At 45.9% G+C, this 17,985-nt stretch overlaps 1 protein-coding gene across 4 annotated transcripts in view; it reads left to right on the top strand.

Moving 5' to 3' along the window:
- The first annotated feature begins 5,559 nt into the window (after positions 1–5,559).
- Positions 5,560–17,985, top strand: part of LOC127578313 (lysine-specific demethylase 7B-like) — an 85,711-nt gene continuing 73,285 nt past the window's right edge. For 3 of the 4 annotated variants that reach the window (XM_052030202.1, XM_052030200.1, XM_052030201.1), the window contains exon 1: positions 5,560–5,762. In XM_052030202.1, the coding sequence (XP_051886162.1) occupies positions 5,563–5,762 (200 nt within the window). In that variant the 5' untranslated portion in view covers positions 5,560–5,562. The remainder of the gene's footprint in view (positions 5,763–17,985) is intronic. The other variant, XM_052030203.1, reaches the window with a different exon arrangement.

The following is a 17,985-nucleotide window of genomic DNA, read 5'->3' as shown; positions in this document are numbered from 1 at the left end:
ATACGTTGTCTTTTATTGTCTGAGGCATTGACTATCCGAGCATGGAGGATATGCTCAAATTGCACACACCTGTGAGGCCACAGGCCGGAGTACAGTCCCTGTTGCCATTTTTCAGGAAAGATGTGATTATCCCGGAGCCGGCTCAGAAAATGTTGCCTGGATTGGGAAATTTTAGCTAAATGGAAACATTGGGTAAAGTCGGCTTGGTTGTTATGGAACAGAGTGACTGTGAGGAGAATTAAGCGAGAGTAAACAGGAAGGAACTATTTCTCTTCAAAGAGGTGTTGAAAAATGTGCTGCATAGATTTCAAGTAATTGGTAGAAGGTGAGATGAAGGAAGGTTTTTCCTCTCAGAAGGTGGTGGAGTCATAGAACATAGAACCTAGAACAGTACAGCACAGGAACAGGCCCTTCAGCCCACAATATTGTGCCAAACTAATTAAACTAGTAGTTAAACTAGACTAATCCCTTCTGCCTACACAATGTCCATATCCCTCCATTCTCTGCACATTCATGTGCCTATCTAAGAGCCTTATAAATGCCTCTATTGTATCTGCCTTCACCACCACCCCTGGCACCCACCACTCTCTGTGTATAAAAAAAACCTGCCCACACATCTTCAAACTTACCCCTCTCACCTTAAATGCATGTCCTCTGGTATTAGACTGGAACTCATTTCCCGAGTCTGGAACTCACTGCCCGAGTCTGGAACTCATTTCCCGAGCCTGGAACTCACTGCCCGAGTCTGGAACTCATTGCCCGAGCCTGGAACTCATTGCCCGAGTGTGGAACTCACTGCCCGAGTCTGGAACTCATTGCCCGAGCCTGGAACTCATTGCCCGAGCCTGGAACTCATTGCCCGAGTGTGGAACTCACTGCCCGAGTCTGGAACTCATTGCCCGAGTCTGGAACTCATTTCCCGAGTCTGGAACTCACTGCCCGAGTCTGGAGCTCACTGCCCGAGTCTGGAACTCATTTCCCGAGCCTGGAACTCATTTCCCGAGTCTGGAACTCATTTCCCGAGCCTGGAACTCATTTCCCGAGTCTGGAGCTCACTGCCCGAGTCTGGAACTCATTGCCCGAGTCTGGAGCCCATTTCCTGAGTCTGGAGCCCATTGCCCGAGTCTGGAGCCCATTTCCTGAGTCTGGAGCCCATTGCCCAAGTCTGGAGCCCATTTCCCGAGTCTGGACTGTGTTGCCCAAAAGAGTGGTGGAGGCAGAAACCCTCATCACGTTTAATCTGTACTTTATTGGATTTGTACTTTATTTTATTTAGTGGACAGGCACGGTAGTTTGGTGGTTAGTGTAACGCTATTACAGCACCAGGGACCTGGGTTCAATTCCCGCTGCTGTCTGTAAGGAGTTTGTACGTTCTCCCCGTGTCTGCGTGGGTTTCCTCCGGGTGCTCCGGTTTCCTCCCACATTCCAAAGACGTACGGATTAGGAAATTGTGGGCCTGCTGTGTTGGCGCCGGAAGAGTGGCGACACTTGCGGGCTGCCCCCAGAACACTCTACACAAAAGATGCATTTCACTGTGTGTTTCGATGTACGTGTGACTAATAAGTAAATAAATAGATAGGTAGATACTTGGGGAGCTGTGACCTGCAGGGGTACGTGCCCAGTGCCATGAAGTGGGATTAGGCTGGGTATCTGGTGGTTAAAAAAAGGAGCTCCTTTTTTCAACCACCACATACGTGATGGGGAAATGGCCTCCTTCTCTGATTCTTTCTCTTTGACCAAGCTTTGCCCACTTGCCCTCCCATCTCCTAATAATTTGCTATCAAATTTTATTCGATTATGCTCCTGTGAAACACCTTGAATTGCTTTGGAGCAAGAAAAACAAACCATTGGAGGAACTCAACGGGTCAGGCAGCATCCATTCCTCCAACAGTTTAACTTATGCATCAGGTTCCAACATCTGTGGTCTCTTGTGTCTCCACCTTGAAATGTTTTACTGTGTGAGGCAGAATATAAATACAAATTGTAATTGGAGTTGTTATTTTGTGGCATGTTAGAATCGCCACTCCTCTTCCAGGTCCTCCATCCCTCAAAATAACCTGGAATATTTATCCCCGTGTCCAGCATGGAGTTCAAACTCTGGAATTCAAGTCATCAGAGCAAGTTGCTGAAGAAAAGCACACAGGATCCTTGGCTGCATAAAAAGCATGATTGAGAAGAGAAAAAAGCAAGGTAAACAGTTATTACTCACAGGCTAGAATTCAGGGAGAGTATTGTGTTAGTTTCAGTGCACCATTGAATCATACGCATAAGGGAAGTCTTTGTGATGGTGCTTTTTGAAAGGACCGTTCAGTCAGTTAGTTCTCTATTTTCCCCAATGCCCTGCAGTTTTTTTTAAACCCAATTCCCTTTGGTAAATTGTTATTGAATCTGCTTCCCTCTAAAACAGTGTTTAAGTTTGGAAAGGCTTTGAAGGGGATTTACCAAATAGTATTAAGGATGAGAGAACTTGCACGCAGGGAGATCAGGAAAAGCTCTGACTTGTTCTAAACCAAAGATTAAGAAAATAATTAATTCACAATTATAAAGGATTTTGATGGAGATAGAGAGAAATTGTTAGTGAGTAAAGGAAGCAAATTTAGGCTATAGTACAAAGGAAAATGCTGTGGTTGTTGTAAATATTAAAAAATCAGAAAATGCTTGAAATAGCATAAGATTTCTTTATCAGTCACATGTACATCGAAACACGCAGTGAAATTATCTTTTACGTAGAGTGTTCTGGGGGCAGCCCGCAAGTGTCGCCACGCTTCTGGCGCCAACATAGCATGCCCACAACTTCCTAACCCGAACGTCTTTGGAATGTGGGAGGAAACCGGAGCACCCGGAGGAAACCCATGCAGACACGGGGAGAATGTACAAACTCCTTACAGACAGCGGCCAGAATTGAACCTGGGTCGCTGGTGCTGTAATAGCGTTACGCTAACTGCTACACTACTGTGCCTGCACTGATGGAGGGAAAAAGAGGTCAGACTGGTCAGTGCTTATCAGAAAATCTTGAGAGAGTAGTTACAACAGCTTGAACTTCATTAATAAAGGCATAGTATACAAAAGAAAGGAATTTATGTCGAATCCATTTAAGATTCCAATTCTGGTCACCACATTTAGGTAAGATGGTTCTAGAGAGGGTATTGAAGAAATTGCTTAGCATGGTTCCAGGGATGAGGGATTTCAAGTACAGGGTTAGGTTGAGGAAGCCTGGGTTGTTCTCCTTTGAGCAGGGATGCTGAGAGGAGATTTGACAAAGATGTAAATCTTGATCAGATCAGATATGGTGACTAGAGGGCAGTTACTCTCATTGAAAGACTGGAGACAGAGATTCAAAGTGATGGGCAAAAGATGCAGGAGGGATGTGGCCTGGTTATGGTTTAGAACTTGTATATGTGTTGTAAACATTCAGAGCTTTCAAAAGGGAATTGGATAGACACTTGAAAGAAAATACTTTGTAGAGTTTCAGGAAATACCAGAAAGACAGGCCTAAATAGCTTTCTCTACATGGAGAGCAACCTATTTGGACTCAGCAGGCCCTAATGGCTTCCATCTGTGGTATAGTATTTCAACAATTCGATGATTGTCCTCGCTCTGGGGAGCTCTCAAGGTGAATAAATAAAGGAAACTACCCCTCAGTCTTGGCCATCTTTCAGGCTAGTTAGTTCAAAGGAGGGTGAGAGGTGGCCATCAGAGGCAAGCTTTTTCAAAGGTGAAACAAAGCTATTGATGAGAAACTGGTTCTGGGGAGAAAACAATCTCAGGTAGCAGGGATCGAGGGTGGGAGGGATAACTGGTTGTCAGAAGGAGCCTAGACAAAGGGCTCACCAGCCACCATGGGAATCCATTCCTTGGTTCTCCTAAAGCAACACAGAAGACAGTAGGTGCTAATTAGTCCAGAAATAGGATCCAGTTTGTGTGGCCAGGACAAGTCATACACTGGTGGATCTGGTTAGTCAGGGGATGTCACACACTGGTGGATCTGGTTAGTGTAGTCAGGGAATGTCGCTCTACTTGTTACATTACTGTGCTGTCCCTAAGGGCTCAGCCACTGGTAGTGCTGCCAGGCTAGCGTGGTCGGTGGCAGTTCAAGTTGAACAGAATGGGCCTATACTCATTGAAATTCAGAAGAATGATAGGTGATCTCTTGAAACGTGTAAGATTTTGAGGGGGCTTAACAAAGTGGATGCTGAAAAGTTGTTTCTCCCAGTAAGGGGGTATCTAGAATTAGAGGGTATAGTTTCTGAAAAATGGGTTGTCCATTTGAAATGCAGATGAGGAGGACTTTCTTTTCCTAGAGAGTCATGACTCTTTGTGATCGCTAACCCAGAGAGCTGTAGGGATGGAGTCACTGGATATGTTCAAGGCAGAAATTAACATTTTAACTACCAGGGGTGTGGGCAAAGGGCAGGGGAGTGAGGTTGAGATCTGGAGACTGGATCAGCCGTGATCTTACTGAATGCAGGGCAGGCTCATTGGGCTGATATGAAACAAAACAATCCACTGGAGGAACTCAGCGGGTCGAGCAGCATCCGTGGGAGGAAAGGAATTGTCGGGGTTTTGGGTTGAGACCCTGCACGGTAGTGTAGCTGTTAGCGTAACGCTATTACAGCACCAGCGACCCGGGTTCAATTCTGGCCGCTGTCTGAAAGGAGTTTGTAGGTTCTCCCTGTGTCTGCGTGGGTTTCCTCCGGGTGCTCTGGTTTCCTCCCACATTCCAAAGACGTACGGGTTAGGAAGTTGTGGGCATGCTACGTTGGCGCCGGAAGCGCGGCGACACTTGCGGGCTGCCCCCAGAACACTCTACGCAAAAGATGCATTTCACTGTATGTTTCGATGTAAGGGTATCTTATACTGACAGTCTAATACTTAGACTGATAAAGATATCTTATCAGCACTGAGAGTGGAGAGGGGAAGATGGCCAGTGTAAAAAGGAGAGGGGGAGGATGTTCCTTTCACCCCCACAGACGCTGCTCGACCCGCTGAGTTCCTCCAGCAGGTTGTTTGTTGCTCCAGATTCCAGCATCTCCCGATGGGCCGATTGGCCTCCTCCTTAGGTACTCCCCTGTGTTTTCCTGCATTCAGGGGTCTGGTTGAGTGTTTGGGGGTGTGACGCCCATTGCCCGCTCCCCTGCCCTGCCGCTGCCGCTGCCCACACTGTGCCGGGGGCAGGTCCACCTTCCATCACACAGCAGCACGTGTGTTTTGTTATTCCCGCCCCTGATTAGACACCACGTCACGCCGGGTCCCTAATACACCAATCACCACGCTCCTCCCGTCTGGTAACCGCCCCTTGGAGGCGGAGCCCGTCGCTCATCTGACCAATAAACGTCCCAGGTGTTCGCCGTCGGTTTAAAGCCCACTTGCCATTTGACGCCAAACGGGCGGGACTCCATCAGGAGGCGCGATGACCATTGGTTAATCCCGCCGTCGATGCTGAGACATGACACACCGCGCAGCCAGTAATATCAGAGGGAGGCGGGCACAGGTTGCGGGATCCCGCCTCTGATTGGTGCGGTATGCTCGCCGGTGGGCGGAATGCGCCCACCTGCGGCGCGAATGGCTGGCGGCGCTGTCAATCAGCTGTCTCCGGCGGCGGCCGAGGGCCCGGCCTGTGTTTTTTTGTTCTCCGCCCGGCCAATGTGTGGCTGGGCTTTCAAAATGGCGGCGGTGCCGGTGTACTGCGAGTGTCGGCAGCCCTACGACGCCGGCCGCTTCATGATCGAGTGCGATGTCTGCAAGGACTGGTTCCACGGCAGGTAACGGCCTCGGGGCGGGAGGCCCGGCCCGGGGGGGAGTGGAGTGGGGTGGGGGGCCGGCTCCTCCTCCCTCAGGGGCTGCGGAGGGGGGGGGGGTGAAGCGGGGATCACCCCCTCGGCCTTTAACAGTCGTCCGTAACAAAGGGAGCCGGGCCCTGGGCCCAGCGGCGGCCGCCGGGCGCTTCACCGCCGGAGGTACCCGGGGGCCCTCCGATCGGCCGCACGGCTTCGGACACGCCGGGGGGCGGCCCGTGTGTGCGGCACCGCTCCGTCCCTGGTGGTGCGGATCCCCGGGACCCCGCTCCCTCTCCCTTCCCCTCCCCCAGGGTCCCGGGACCTCCCTCCCCTTGCCCCCCCCCCCCCCCCGAGTCCCGGGACCCCGCTGCCTACCCCCCCCTCCCCCAGTGTCCCGGGACCCCGCTCTCTCCCCTCCCCTCCGTGGCTGGTCACCCAAACCCCCGGCTTCACTGTGGCACTCGATGCCTTCCTGTGACTGTTGTTCTTCACCCCCGCCCGCCTTCCCTTCTCAGGCATCGCCAAACTTCCCGTCGCTCACACTGTAAACCTCTCCTGTTCTTCTCCCGGCCCTCCGAGCAATTCCTCTGGCCCACCTTGCGTAACTTTTCGGCAGCTGATGTAAACACCGTGCCCTCCTGGCACCTTCGCACCATCAGCCAACTTGGATCTGTTGACCCTGCTCTCCAATCCCGGTCACTGATGTAAAACCGAGTGGCGTTATCCCGCACGGCACTGGGGCCCTTTGGCCCACCGTGTCCTCGATGACCACAGTTGCACATCTCTCCTGCCGCTCATCTACACCCAGGGGCCATTTACCTACCGACCCGCATGTCGCCCCTGTGCCGCGGGAGGAAGCGGAGCAAACCCCCACAGTCACGGCGAATGTGCAGAGTCCACACGTATAGGGATTGAACCTCGGTTACTGGAGCTGCGAGGTAGCAGTACTTGCCTAGTTGAGCCATGATCTCCTTGAATGGGCGGAGCAATTTAAAGGGGCCAAAATACTTCTGTTGTTTTTTTGCACAGGTGATAGTCGGGCCAGAAGTAGTTGAGGGTTTAGGACTGAATATCTGTCTGCCAATCCGAAGTCAGTTCTCCCGACAATATTTTCTGTCCTTCGTACATGCTAATATGGTACCCCCAAATCTTTTATGTGGTACTTTTTGAAGGTGTAGATGCTATATTGTGTCCAGTGGTTTTCCCCTGATCTACTGCTTGTCGCATCCTTTCTTAAAAAATCATTTTAGTTTTTTCAAACATTATTTTCTGTTCATAACAAAAGGTCCAAAAGTGTAGTGGTAAGTTACTAGACTTTGATATCGATTGGCTTGGAGTATTGATCAAGAGTCATGAGTTTGAAACAAAAGTCTAAAATGCTGCAAATACTCAGCAGGTCAGGCAGTGACTGTAGAGAGAGAAACATTTAATGTTTCAGGCCAACCTTGCCACTAAATGTTTCTCTCACCACAGGTGCAGCTTGATCTGCATTTATTTCAGATTCCAGCATCTGTAGATTTGCTTTTCAACCGAAGATGAATTCCACAATGGCAGTTAGAGAATTTAAATTGACAGCTAAATCTCTGGAATTTTAATGTCACCTGGTCAGGGAAGTAAATCTGCTATCCTTGCCATCCCTGGCTTCACTGTGATTCAGACTCACCAGTGTTCTTGACTCTTGTTCCCTGAAATGGACCGTCCATTTCAGAGAGCAGTTTGTGATGGACAGTAAATGGAGATGGGGTGGGAGGAGGTGTGTCTGTGTTCTCTGTGAGGGTCTGTTGCCTTGTAATGGATATTGGTTGCTGACCTATTCCCCTAGATGGAGATGAGGAAAAGGAGCAGTCGGAGATGAGCCACGTGAAACTGAGAGCAGGGCGGTACTAGGCAGAATAGATGATTAAATTTTCAAACTCTATGAGAACAGGAAGCACAAGAATGCAAGAAAATAGGAACAGGAATAGGCCACCAGGTCCCTCAGGCCTGCCCTGCCACTCAATATGATCACGGCTGTTCTATCCTAGCCTCAACTCCTCTTCCTTGCCTGTTCCCCACGACCCTCAATTCCCCGATCTTTCAAATATTTATCTGTCTCCACCTTAAATATATCTAATAATATGGATTCCACATTCTTGGTGGGGGAAATGGAGAATTCAGAGATTCACTATCATCTGAGAGAAGAAATTTCCACGCACCTCAATTTTAAATGACCGGCCCCTTATTTTGCAGCTATGTCCCCTTGTTCGTGACTCTCCCACTAGTGGAAATGTCTCAACATCTACCCCATCAAATCCCTTTAGGATCTTGACTGTTTGAGTAAGATCACCGGTCATTCTTTGAAACCACAAGGAATACTGACCCAAACTCCAAGGAATGCAGCTTCTCTTGATAGGATAACCCTCTCATCCCAGGAATTAGCCTGGTGAATCTCCTTTGCACTTCCTCCAATGTTACTATATCCAACTCTGTTTTCTATGTGATAGCCATATTTCAATCCATACTAACCACTTCCTTCAGTACCTTGGGCTTTAAATTTGTGCACAGCCTCTTGTGTGGCACCTTGTCAAATAATTTCTTTGATAAATCTAAATACACTACATCTATCAGCTCTCCTTGTCATATCTTCAAAGAATTTGGGTAAATTTGTCAAACACTATTTACCTTTCATAAAACCATGTTGACTCAGTTTGATTATATTCAGCTTTCCCAAATGAAAGCAGCACCGATACAGTTGTCAATGTACCAGAAAAAGGGGTGAAGGAAGGGAAATGATTAGGACTAAAATGAGCACTGTTCCAGATATCCCACAAGGAAACAGGCCTAGGTTGGATCCATGCAAGTTTGCATTGCTATTCTTTTCATTTGGAGAAAGTCAGTGCAGTCAATTGAAAATGTAATAAGTTCAGCCAGGTGGTGGAGGGATATTGGTTGGGCTTCTGTTTGGGGAGGAAAAGGACTAACGTGTGGAATGGAGGTGTAGAGGGATGGTTCCATGGTAAAAATGAATGGTGGAATCTGGAATCTATTATAGTGCCAGAGGGCATCAGAGGTGTTGGAAGAGACTAGTGAAGGGGAGAAAGAATAGAGCTGAGGCAGGACGAAAGAAGTTCTGTAAGAAAGATTTGCCTGTGGAGGTGAGTTTTGATCAGCATCTTTACTGCATAAGCAACACAACATTTTAGCATGAAGTTTTCTCAAGGGATTAAACGTATTTTGAAATATTTCTTCAAATGTTTGGCATTGTTTATCTACATGCAAACTTCTTAATATATTTTCCTGTACTACTCAAGCCAATCCATCCCTTGTACCCACATACAGGCGAACCCTGAGTTATGGCTGTCTGGGTGTAGAAATTCACCCTTGCAGAATTCACAAATTACTACTGAAAATTTTGGAGATGCAGAATAAAGTTTGTTGTCATGGAATTTATGTGGGAGGATCTTTTTTAAAAAATACACACAAATAAATAAAACTTTTATTTCCAACTTGTGTTTCTTGACAGATGCACAGATGATGCAGCTTTGCATTACAGAAAATTGCAACAGCTGTTTTCTAGGAATGCAGCGCTGCCGCCCACCCCGCCCCCCACCTCCCCATACTTGACATAACCATACTTGCAAAACTATTACCCTCCACCACCGTCACACTATACTGCGGTGTCTGCAAAATGCACTATAGTTACTCACCTAGCTTACTCTGATAGTACCTCCCAAACCTGTGACCCAGGAAGATCGAGGGCACCTTGGAACACCAACACCTTTCAAGTTCCCCTCGAAAACATAGTTTCTTCATCAGTAGGTCTAAATCCTAGACCTCTGAATGTAACTACTGTGGCAGCACCTTCATCAAAAAGGCAGCAGCAGGAGATATGGGAATCTTGGTTGGCATAGACCAGTTGGGCTGAAGGGCCTGTTTCCATGCTGTATGACTCTAATTCAAGAAGGTGGCTTTCTGTCAACTTCTCCAGAACAGTTGGGAATGGACAATAAGTGCAGGCCTTGCTGTGAAATGCACATCTCAAAAAAATTTAACAGATTAAAAAAAACTTGCTTCATTAAATACTTTTTTTTCTTTCATAAAAATATTCCCAAAGCCTCCAAATTTCTCGTCTCTTTATTTATTTGTTTGCGGTGTGTGGGTGTCACTGACAGTGCTGACATTTATTGTCCATTCTGAATCGCCTCTGAATAGTTGAGAGTCAACCACATTGGTAGGTTTGGAGTCACTTGTAGGCTAGACTGGGCACAATGTCGGACTGCCTTGGCTGAAGGTTTTCTCACTGGCCTGGAATTTTCATGTTTGGTGCTATTGAGACTAATTTCTTTTAAGTGCTCAAATTTAAATTCTTCAGATTGCACGGTGAGGTTCTCTGGCTGCTGAAATATTTAATTCTCAACTTGAGAGGTGAGGCTGGTAATAGCCATTTGGTAAAATCTATCTGGGCCATTGGTTTGTCTTTCAGATGAAATGTCTTTTAGTTTTAATTTTTTTTACTACTTTCTTTTGAATTGACTATACTTAAACAAAACAGAAGGATAGAGGCTAGTTATCACCGAAAATGCTACTTTGCTTCTAATTTGCCTAGAGCTTTAGAACATAGAACAGCACAGCACCACAATGTTGTGCTGAACCAATTACATTAGTAATAGAATGCCCAACTAAACCAATCCCATCTGCCAACACAATGTCCATATCCTACCATTTCTTTCACATTCACATGCCTACCTAGGAGCTTCTTGAACATCTCTATCGTATTTGCCTCCACCACCAATACCCCAGGCAGTGCATTCCAGGCAACCACCACTCTGTGTATATAAAAAAAACTTGCCGCACACATCTCCTTTGAACTTTTCCCCCTCTCACTTTAAATGCATACCCTCTGGTATTAGACATTTCAACCCTGGGGAAAAGGTATGGGCTATCTACTCTATCTGTGCCTCTCATAACCTTCTAAACCTCTATCGGATCTCCCCTCAGCCTCTGCTGCTCCAGAGAGAACAACCCAAGGTTATCCAACCTATCCTCATAGCACATGCCCTCTAATCCAGACAGCATCTTGGTAAACTCTTCTGCACCCTCTCCAAAGCCTTGACATCCTTCCTATAATGGGCTGATCAGAACTTACTGCAATATTCCAGATGCAGCCTAACTAAAGCTTTATAAAGCTGCTGCATAACTTCCTGACTCTTGAACTTAATGCTTCGACTAATTACTTCCATAAACTTTTCCCCACCAGAGTCATAGAATCAGAATATTTATAACAGAGGAAGAGGCCGTTCAGTTTATCATGTCCACGTGGGTTTTACAAGAGCTAGCTCTGCAATTTCTACCCTTGTGGCTTTTAACAGCCTGGGATTTATTTCATCTGGGCCTGGTGATTTATCCAAAAGTGCTGAACTCCTTGTTTTCTTCCATCATATTATCTCTCCCATCCAATATTTCATAGTTTTTCTCTAACCACCATGTCTCACCAGCAGAGGGGTATAGGGAGAGCTTTCTGAGATGAATTGGTAATTATGAGTTTATAATCTTCAGAACTGGTGTCTGAATTAATACGTTCATTTTGATTTTTTTCTGTTAAAGTTTCTAAACTCTTTGTGGAGTTTGTGCAACGTATATGCTCCAAGATGGTCTAATAAGTATTTTTCAGACCTTTTGCTTATCTCTACATAAAACAGTTTGCTTACTTCAAAATTCCTGTTTGTGAGTGTCTTGCTTTCATCCCATTTTCAGTGGTCAAAATGTATCTTTGACATATTTGATTACCTCTGATATATTGACAATTGTATTAAGTTGATTAAAGAGAAGCAAGGATAGAGCCATGTTTAATTGGAAAATGCATTATCTTGTGCAGAAGCTGCTCTTGGAAAGTCATTGCAAACTCTCCAGGTTTATGACATCCAGTCCATACATTATAACTTACACTGTTTTTTACACAGCATTGAAAACCACTCTTAAAATTGGTACACTTCCTGTTGAGGATTTTTGGGATTGCGCAACATGAATTGTTGAGTATTGTGTTGCAAAACTTGTGGGTGAGATAAATATCTGTGGTGCTATAATGTATGAGTCATTCTGACTTTCTCCTTATTCAGGATGAAAATACCAAACGCTGCATAATTTTTTGTTTTTGACAATCGAATCATACTGTGTGACTTTTTCCAGCTCTGTCTTCTTGGGCGATCGTTTGGGGTTGAGGATAACTTGCTTTCACTCCAGTTTAGCAGTTTGATAAGGCCCATGTTGGATCTGTAGACTCTGTCACAGAAGGAATGGGTGTGGGGTTTGATTGAGGGGTTCTGCGCTTCTTCTGCCATTTTCACTTGGTGTCTCTGTGTGCTCCCATCAGAGAGACTCAGTGCTCAATGCCTTCTCAGACGTTGGTGCTCCATTCTGAGAAGCAGTTAGTTTGTTGGTATTCCAGTGCATGATTAATGTCCTTTCATAAACATTGCTGTCTACCTTATCCCACCTGGATGGTTGGTCTTTACTAACCTAGAATGGCTTCTGATATCCCCAACAATTGCAATTTATTAATTCTGTATGGGAAGCTTGAACCGACCACTTGACCCAGCTTTAAAGGTGACAGATGTTTCCATGGCAGATTTTGGACTAATCGTCGTGGGGTTGCATGACTCGCCTGTTACTGCTTCCAGCTGTTGTAGTGAAAAGAGAAGTAAGAACAACACAGGAACCTGACTTCAGAGAGGCAAGCATGGTGGCACTAGGAAGGCACAAAGATGCAGTTTCAGTAAATAAAGTGAATTAAAGCAAAATGCTGGAAGAACTCAGCTGGTCGAAGCAGCATCTTCATTTCTGGTCAACTGGGGGAAGAGTGGAGGGATTATGGTTATCAAGAGCTGAGGGGAGGAGTGAGACCCAAGTTAAAAGACAATATGAAGATTGGTTAAGACATCGGAAGGTAAAGAGCATGAATACTGACTGTAAGGAGGGCATTTTATAGAAACGAGATGAGAAAGGGACATAAACCTGGTAATAAGAAGCAGTGAGACAACAGTTTACTTGAAGTTGGAAAATTCAGTGTTCATTCAAAAGATTGCAAGTGTCCAGATGCATGATAAGATGAATTGAGTTTATGCAAAACTATCCTAACCTTGCATTTCTTTTTGTACTCACTAACCAATGTAGACTCTTGATCCAGAAATGCTCTAAATTTTAAAAGTTTTGTTAGAATTTTATACTTGTTCACTGTCTTGCCTCTCTGCGTCTTTTCCAGACATGCAAGATTCCCAGAACTCGGTTTTGGCTTCTTGTGCACCTCTTGCCTCTTTCCTCCATGGCTATGCCTAGGCCCTGATTTCTATGAAATTCTGCTTTCCTTTTGTTTTAAAACATCCCTTAAAACCTACCTCTTGGACGAAACCCCTAATAAGCTAACACTCTTGTGTGTTGTTACATAAATAGTTTGAATCCATTATCACTTTGTTTCTCAGGAATCTCAAGCTGCAAATCTGGTTTAGGATTTACTAATGCAAGCATTTACTTGAAAATTTCCAATTGACTGAAGTTTAAGTGGGATCATACAATCCTCAATAAATTCTTTGGAATTCTCTATCCTGGAGGGCAATGAGACTCTGTCTTTGATTGTATTCAAAACAGAAATCTACAGATTTTTGAATGTTAAAGATATGGAGGTTTCTGAGTTAGGGCTGGAAAATGGCACACTAGCCATTATCTTGTTGAATAACAGCAGTTTAGAGAGTCATAGTCAGACAGTTAGCACTGAGCCTGTAGCCTTCTGTGTTTCGCGTTCTCATCAAAATAATTGTTGAGAGTCCCAGCTTCCATCCATCCTTCCCCTCAGGCAGAGGTCCAGATTTCGACCACCCCCGGGTGAAAAAATTCTTATAGAACATAGAACAATTACAGCATAATTCAGGCCCTTCAGCCCACAAAGCTGTGCCGAACATGTCCCTACCCTAGAAATTACTAGGCTTACCCATAGCCCTCTATTTTACTCAGCTCCCTATACCGATCTAACAGTCTCTCGAAAGACCCTATCGTATCAGCCTCCACCACCATTTCCGGCAGCCCATTCCGCGCACTCACCATTCTCTGAGTAAAAAAACTTACCCCTGACATCTCCTCTATATCTACTCCCCAGCACCTTAAACCTATGTCCTCTTGTGGCCACCAATTCAGCCCTGGCAAAAAGCCTCTGACTATCTACCCTATCAATACCTCTCATCATCTTATACACTTCTATCAGGTCCCCCCCCCATCCTCTGTCTCCCCAAGGAGAAAAGGCCGAGTTCCCTCAACCTGCTTTCATAAGGCATGCTCCGCATCCCAGGCAGCATCCTTGTAAATCTCCTCTGCACTCTCTCTATGGCTTCCACATCTTTCCTGTAGTGAGGCGACCAGAACTGAGCACAGTACTCCAAGTGGGGTCTGACCAGGGACCTATATAGCTGCAACAATACCTCACGGCTCCTAAATTCAATTGCCCGATTGATGAAGGACAATACACCATATGCCTTCTTAACCACAGAGTCAACCTGCGCAGCCGCTTTGAGCGTCCTATGGACTCGGACCCCAAGATCCCTCTGATCTTCCACACTGCCAAGAGTCCTACCATCAAGACTATATTCCGCCAACATATTTGACCTACCAAACTGAACCACTTCACACTTATCTGGGTTGAACTGCACCTGCCACTTCTCAGCCCAACTCTGCATCCTATCTATGTCCCTCTGTAACCTCTGACAGCCCTCCAAACTATCCACAACACCCCCAACCTTCGTGTCATCCGCAAACTTACTAACCCACCCCTCCACTTCCTCATCCAGGTCGTTTATAAAAATCACAAATAGTAAGGGTCCCAGTACAGATCCCTGAGGTACACCACTGGTCACTGACCTCCACTCAAAATACGACCCCTCAACAACCACTCTTTGCCTTCTGTGGGCCAGCCAGTTCTGGATCCACACTGCAATGTCCCCTTGGATACCATGTCTCCTCACCTTCTCCATAAGCCTCGCATGGGGTACCTTATCAAACGCCTTGCTGAAATCCATATACACTACATCTACTGCTCTCTCTTCATCGATGTGCTTAGTCACATCCTCAAAAAATTCAATCAGGCTCGTAAGGCAGGACCTGCCCTTAACAAAGCCATGCTGACTATTCCTAATCATACTATACCTCTCCAAATGTTCATATATCCTGCCTCTCAGGATCTTCTCCATCAGCTTACCAACCACTGAGGTAAGACTCACCGGTCTATAATTTCCTGGGCTATCCCTACTCCCCTTCTTGAATAAGGGAACAACATCATTCTTCTTCAAATCCCCTACCTTAAACCCTTCTGGTTGTAGACACCTCTTTTGAGGGGAAAGGTGTCTCTACATCTACCCTCTGTGCTCATTTTCTATACCTCCACCAGATTCCCATGCAGTCTCCTCCACTCAAAGGAAAACAAACGTAGTCTCTCCTCATAACAGAAATGTTCCATACCAGGTAACGCCTGGTTTACTTTCTTCTGCGCCCTCCAGTGCAATCACATCCTTCTGATAGTGTGGTGATCAGAACAGTAAGCAATTAAACATGCAATGGGAGGAGAAAGTTTCAAGAACATCCCCATTCCCAAGGATGAATTGGGTGATCATTTCTAAATATCCATCATGGGTTAAACTGACAGACCTGTATCTGTTGTGTGCTTATCCATGCTTTTATGAGCATTTTGCAGTTCTATGCTCTTGGCATCACCTTTGTATTTATGGATGGTTGAAGATTATAATTGGGAGAGCATTTTGGAGACGACCATAACTCCTTGACCTTTACCACAGCCTTGGAGAGGGATAGGAGCAGACGATATATGGAAAAGTATTTAATTGGGGGAGGGGGAATCATGATGTGATTAGGCAGGAACTTGGGAGTGTAAATTAGGAACAGATATTCTTGGGGAAGTGCACAGCAGAAATGTGGAGGTTGTAGAAGTAGAGTCAGCGTGGATAGAACTGAGGAACTGTAAGGGCAAAAAGACCCTAATGGGTGTTATCTACAGGCCTCTGAACGGTGGCATGGATATTGGGTGCAAGCTGAATAGTGAGTTAATGTTGGCATGTGGCAAGGGTAATGTCACAGTAGTTATGGGGGATTTCAATATGCAAGTGGACTGGGAAAATCAGACTGGTACTGGACCCCAGGAAAGGGAGTTTATAGAGTGCCTCCGGGATGCATTCTTGGAGCAGCTGGTACGAGAGCCGACCGGGGAGAGGGCTATTCTGGATTTAGTGCTGTGTAATGAGCAGGATTTGATAAGAGAACTCAAAGTAAAGGAGCCATTGGGAGGTAGTGACCATAACATGATAAGTTTTTATCTGCAATTGGAGAGGGAAAAGGGCAAATCAGAAGGGTCAATTTTGCAGTTGAACAAAGGAGACTATGGAGCCATGAGGGAGGAGCTGGCTAAAGTTGACTGGGCGGGCATCCTAGCAGAATTGTCAGTGGAACAGCAATGGCAGGTATTCTTGGGAAGAATGCACAAGGTGCAGGATCAGTTTATTTCCCAGAGAAGGAAAGACTCAAAGAGGGGGAAAGGGGCCACCGTGGCTGACAAAGGAAGTCAGAGATAGCATTGTGTTAAAAAGGAAGAAGTATGGCAGAGCCAAGCTGAGTGGGAAGATAGAAGATTGGGAAATTTTTAAGGTGCAGCAGAATTTAACTAAAAAGGTAATTCGGGAAGAAAAAATGAGGTACGAAGGCAAGCTAGCCAGGAATATTAAGGAGGATAGCAAAAGCTTTTTTAGGTATGTGAAGGGAAAGAAGTTAGTTAGGAACAATGTTGGACCGAATCGGGTGAAATTATTGTGGGAAACGGAGATGGCAGTCGAATTTAATAAGTACTTTGGATCTGTCTTCACGGGGGAAGACGAAGAAATCTCCCAGAGGTAAGGATGGACAAAAGGCAGAGGGTGACAGAGGAACTGAAGTGGATTGACATTAGGAAAGAAATGGTGATGGGTAGACTAATGGGGCTGAAGACTGACAAATCCCCAGGTCCAGGTGGTCTGCATCCCAGGATACTAAAGGAGGTGGCTCTAGAAATTGTGGATGCATTGGTGATCATTTTCCGATGTTCCTTAGATTCGGGGTCAGTTCCTGAGGATTGGAGAATGGCTAATGTTATCCCACTTTTTAAGAAAGGAGGGAGGGAGAAAACGGGGAACTATCGTCCAGTTAGCCTAACATCTGTGGTGGGGAAGATGCTAGAGTCCATTATTAAGGATGAAATAGCGGCATATTTGGATAGCAATGATAGGATTGGGTCGAGTCAACATGGATTTACCAAGGACAAATCATGCTTGACTAATCTACTGGAGTTTTTTGAGGATGTAACCAGGAAAATAGACGAGGGAGATTCAGTGGATGTTGTATACCTCGACTTTCAGAAGGCATTTGATAAAGTGCCGCACAGGAGATTGGTGGGTAAAATTAGGGCTCATGGAATTGGGGGGCGGGTATTAACGTGGATAGAAAACTGGTTGGCGGATAGAAAACAAAGGGTAGGGGTGAATGGATGTTTCTCAGAGTGGCAGGCCGTGACTAGTGGGGTGCCACAGGGCTCGGTGCTGGGACCGCAGCTGTTTACGATCTATGTTGATGATTTAGATGAAGGCATTGTGAATAACATTAGCAAGTTTGCTGATGATACAAAGTTGGGCGGCAGTGCGACATGTGTAGAGGAAGTTAGGAGAATTCGAGGTGATTTGGATAGGTTGGGTAAGTGGGCAGATACTTGGCAGATGAAGTTTAATGTGGATAAGTGTGAGGTCATCCACTTTGGGAGCAGGAACAGGAAGGCGGATTATTATCTGAATGGTGTGGAGTTAGGTAAGGGGGAAATACAAAGGGATCTAGGAGTCCTTGTTCATCAGTCACTGAAAGTGAATGAGCAAGTGCAGCAGGCAGTGATGAAGGCTAATGGAATGTTGGCCTGTATTACAAGAGGAATTGAGTACAAAAGCAAAGAGATTCTTTTGCATTTGTACAGGGCCCTGGTGAGACCACTCCTGGAGTATTGTGTACAGTTTTGGTCTCCAGGGTTAAGGAAGGATATCCTGGCTATAGAGGGCGTGCAGCGTAGGTTTACGAGGTTAATTCCGGGGATGTCGGGACTGTCTTATGCTGAGAGGTTGGAGAGACTGGGATTGTACACGCTGGAATTGAGAAGATTGAGAGGGGA

This window comes from Pristis pectinata, chromosome 15, assembly GCF_009764475.1.
Source record: "Pristis pectinata isolate sPriPec2 chromosome 15, sPriPec2.1.pri, whole genome shotgun sequence".
In the NCBI taxonomy this organism is placed as follows: Eukaryota; Metazoa; Chordata; class Chondrichthyes; order Rhinopristiformes; family Pristidae; genus Pristis; species Pristis pectinata.
This window is presented reverse-complemented; position numbering and strand designations above follow the sequence as displayed.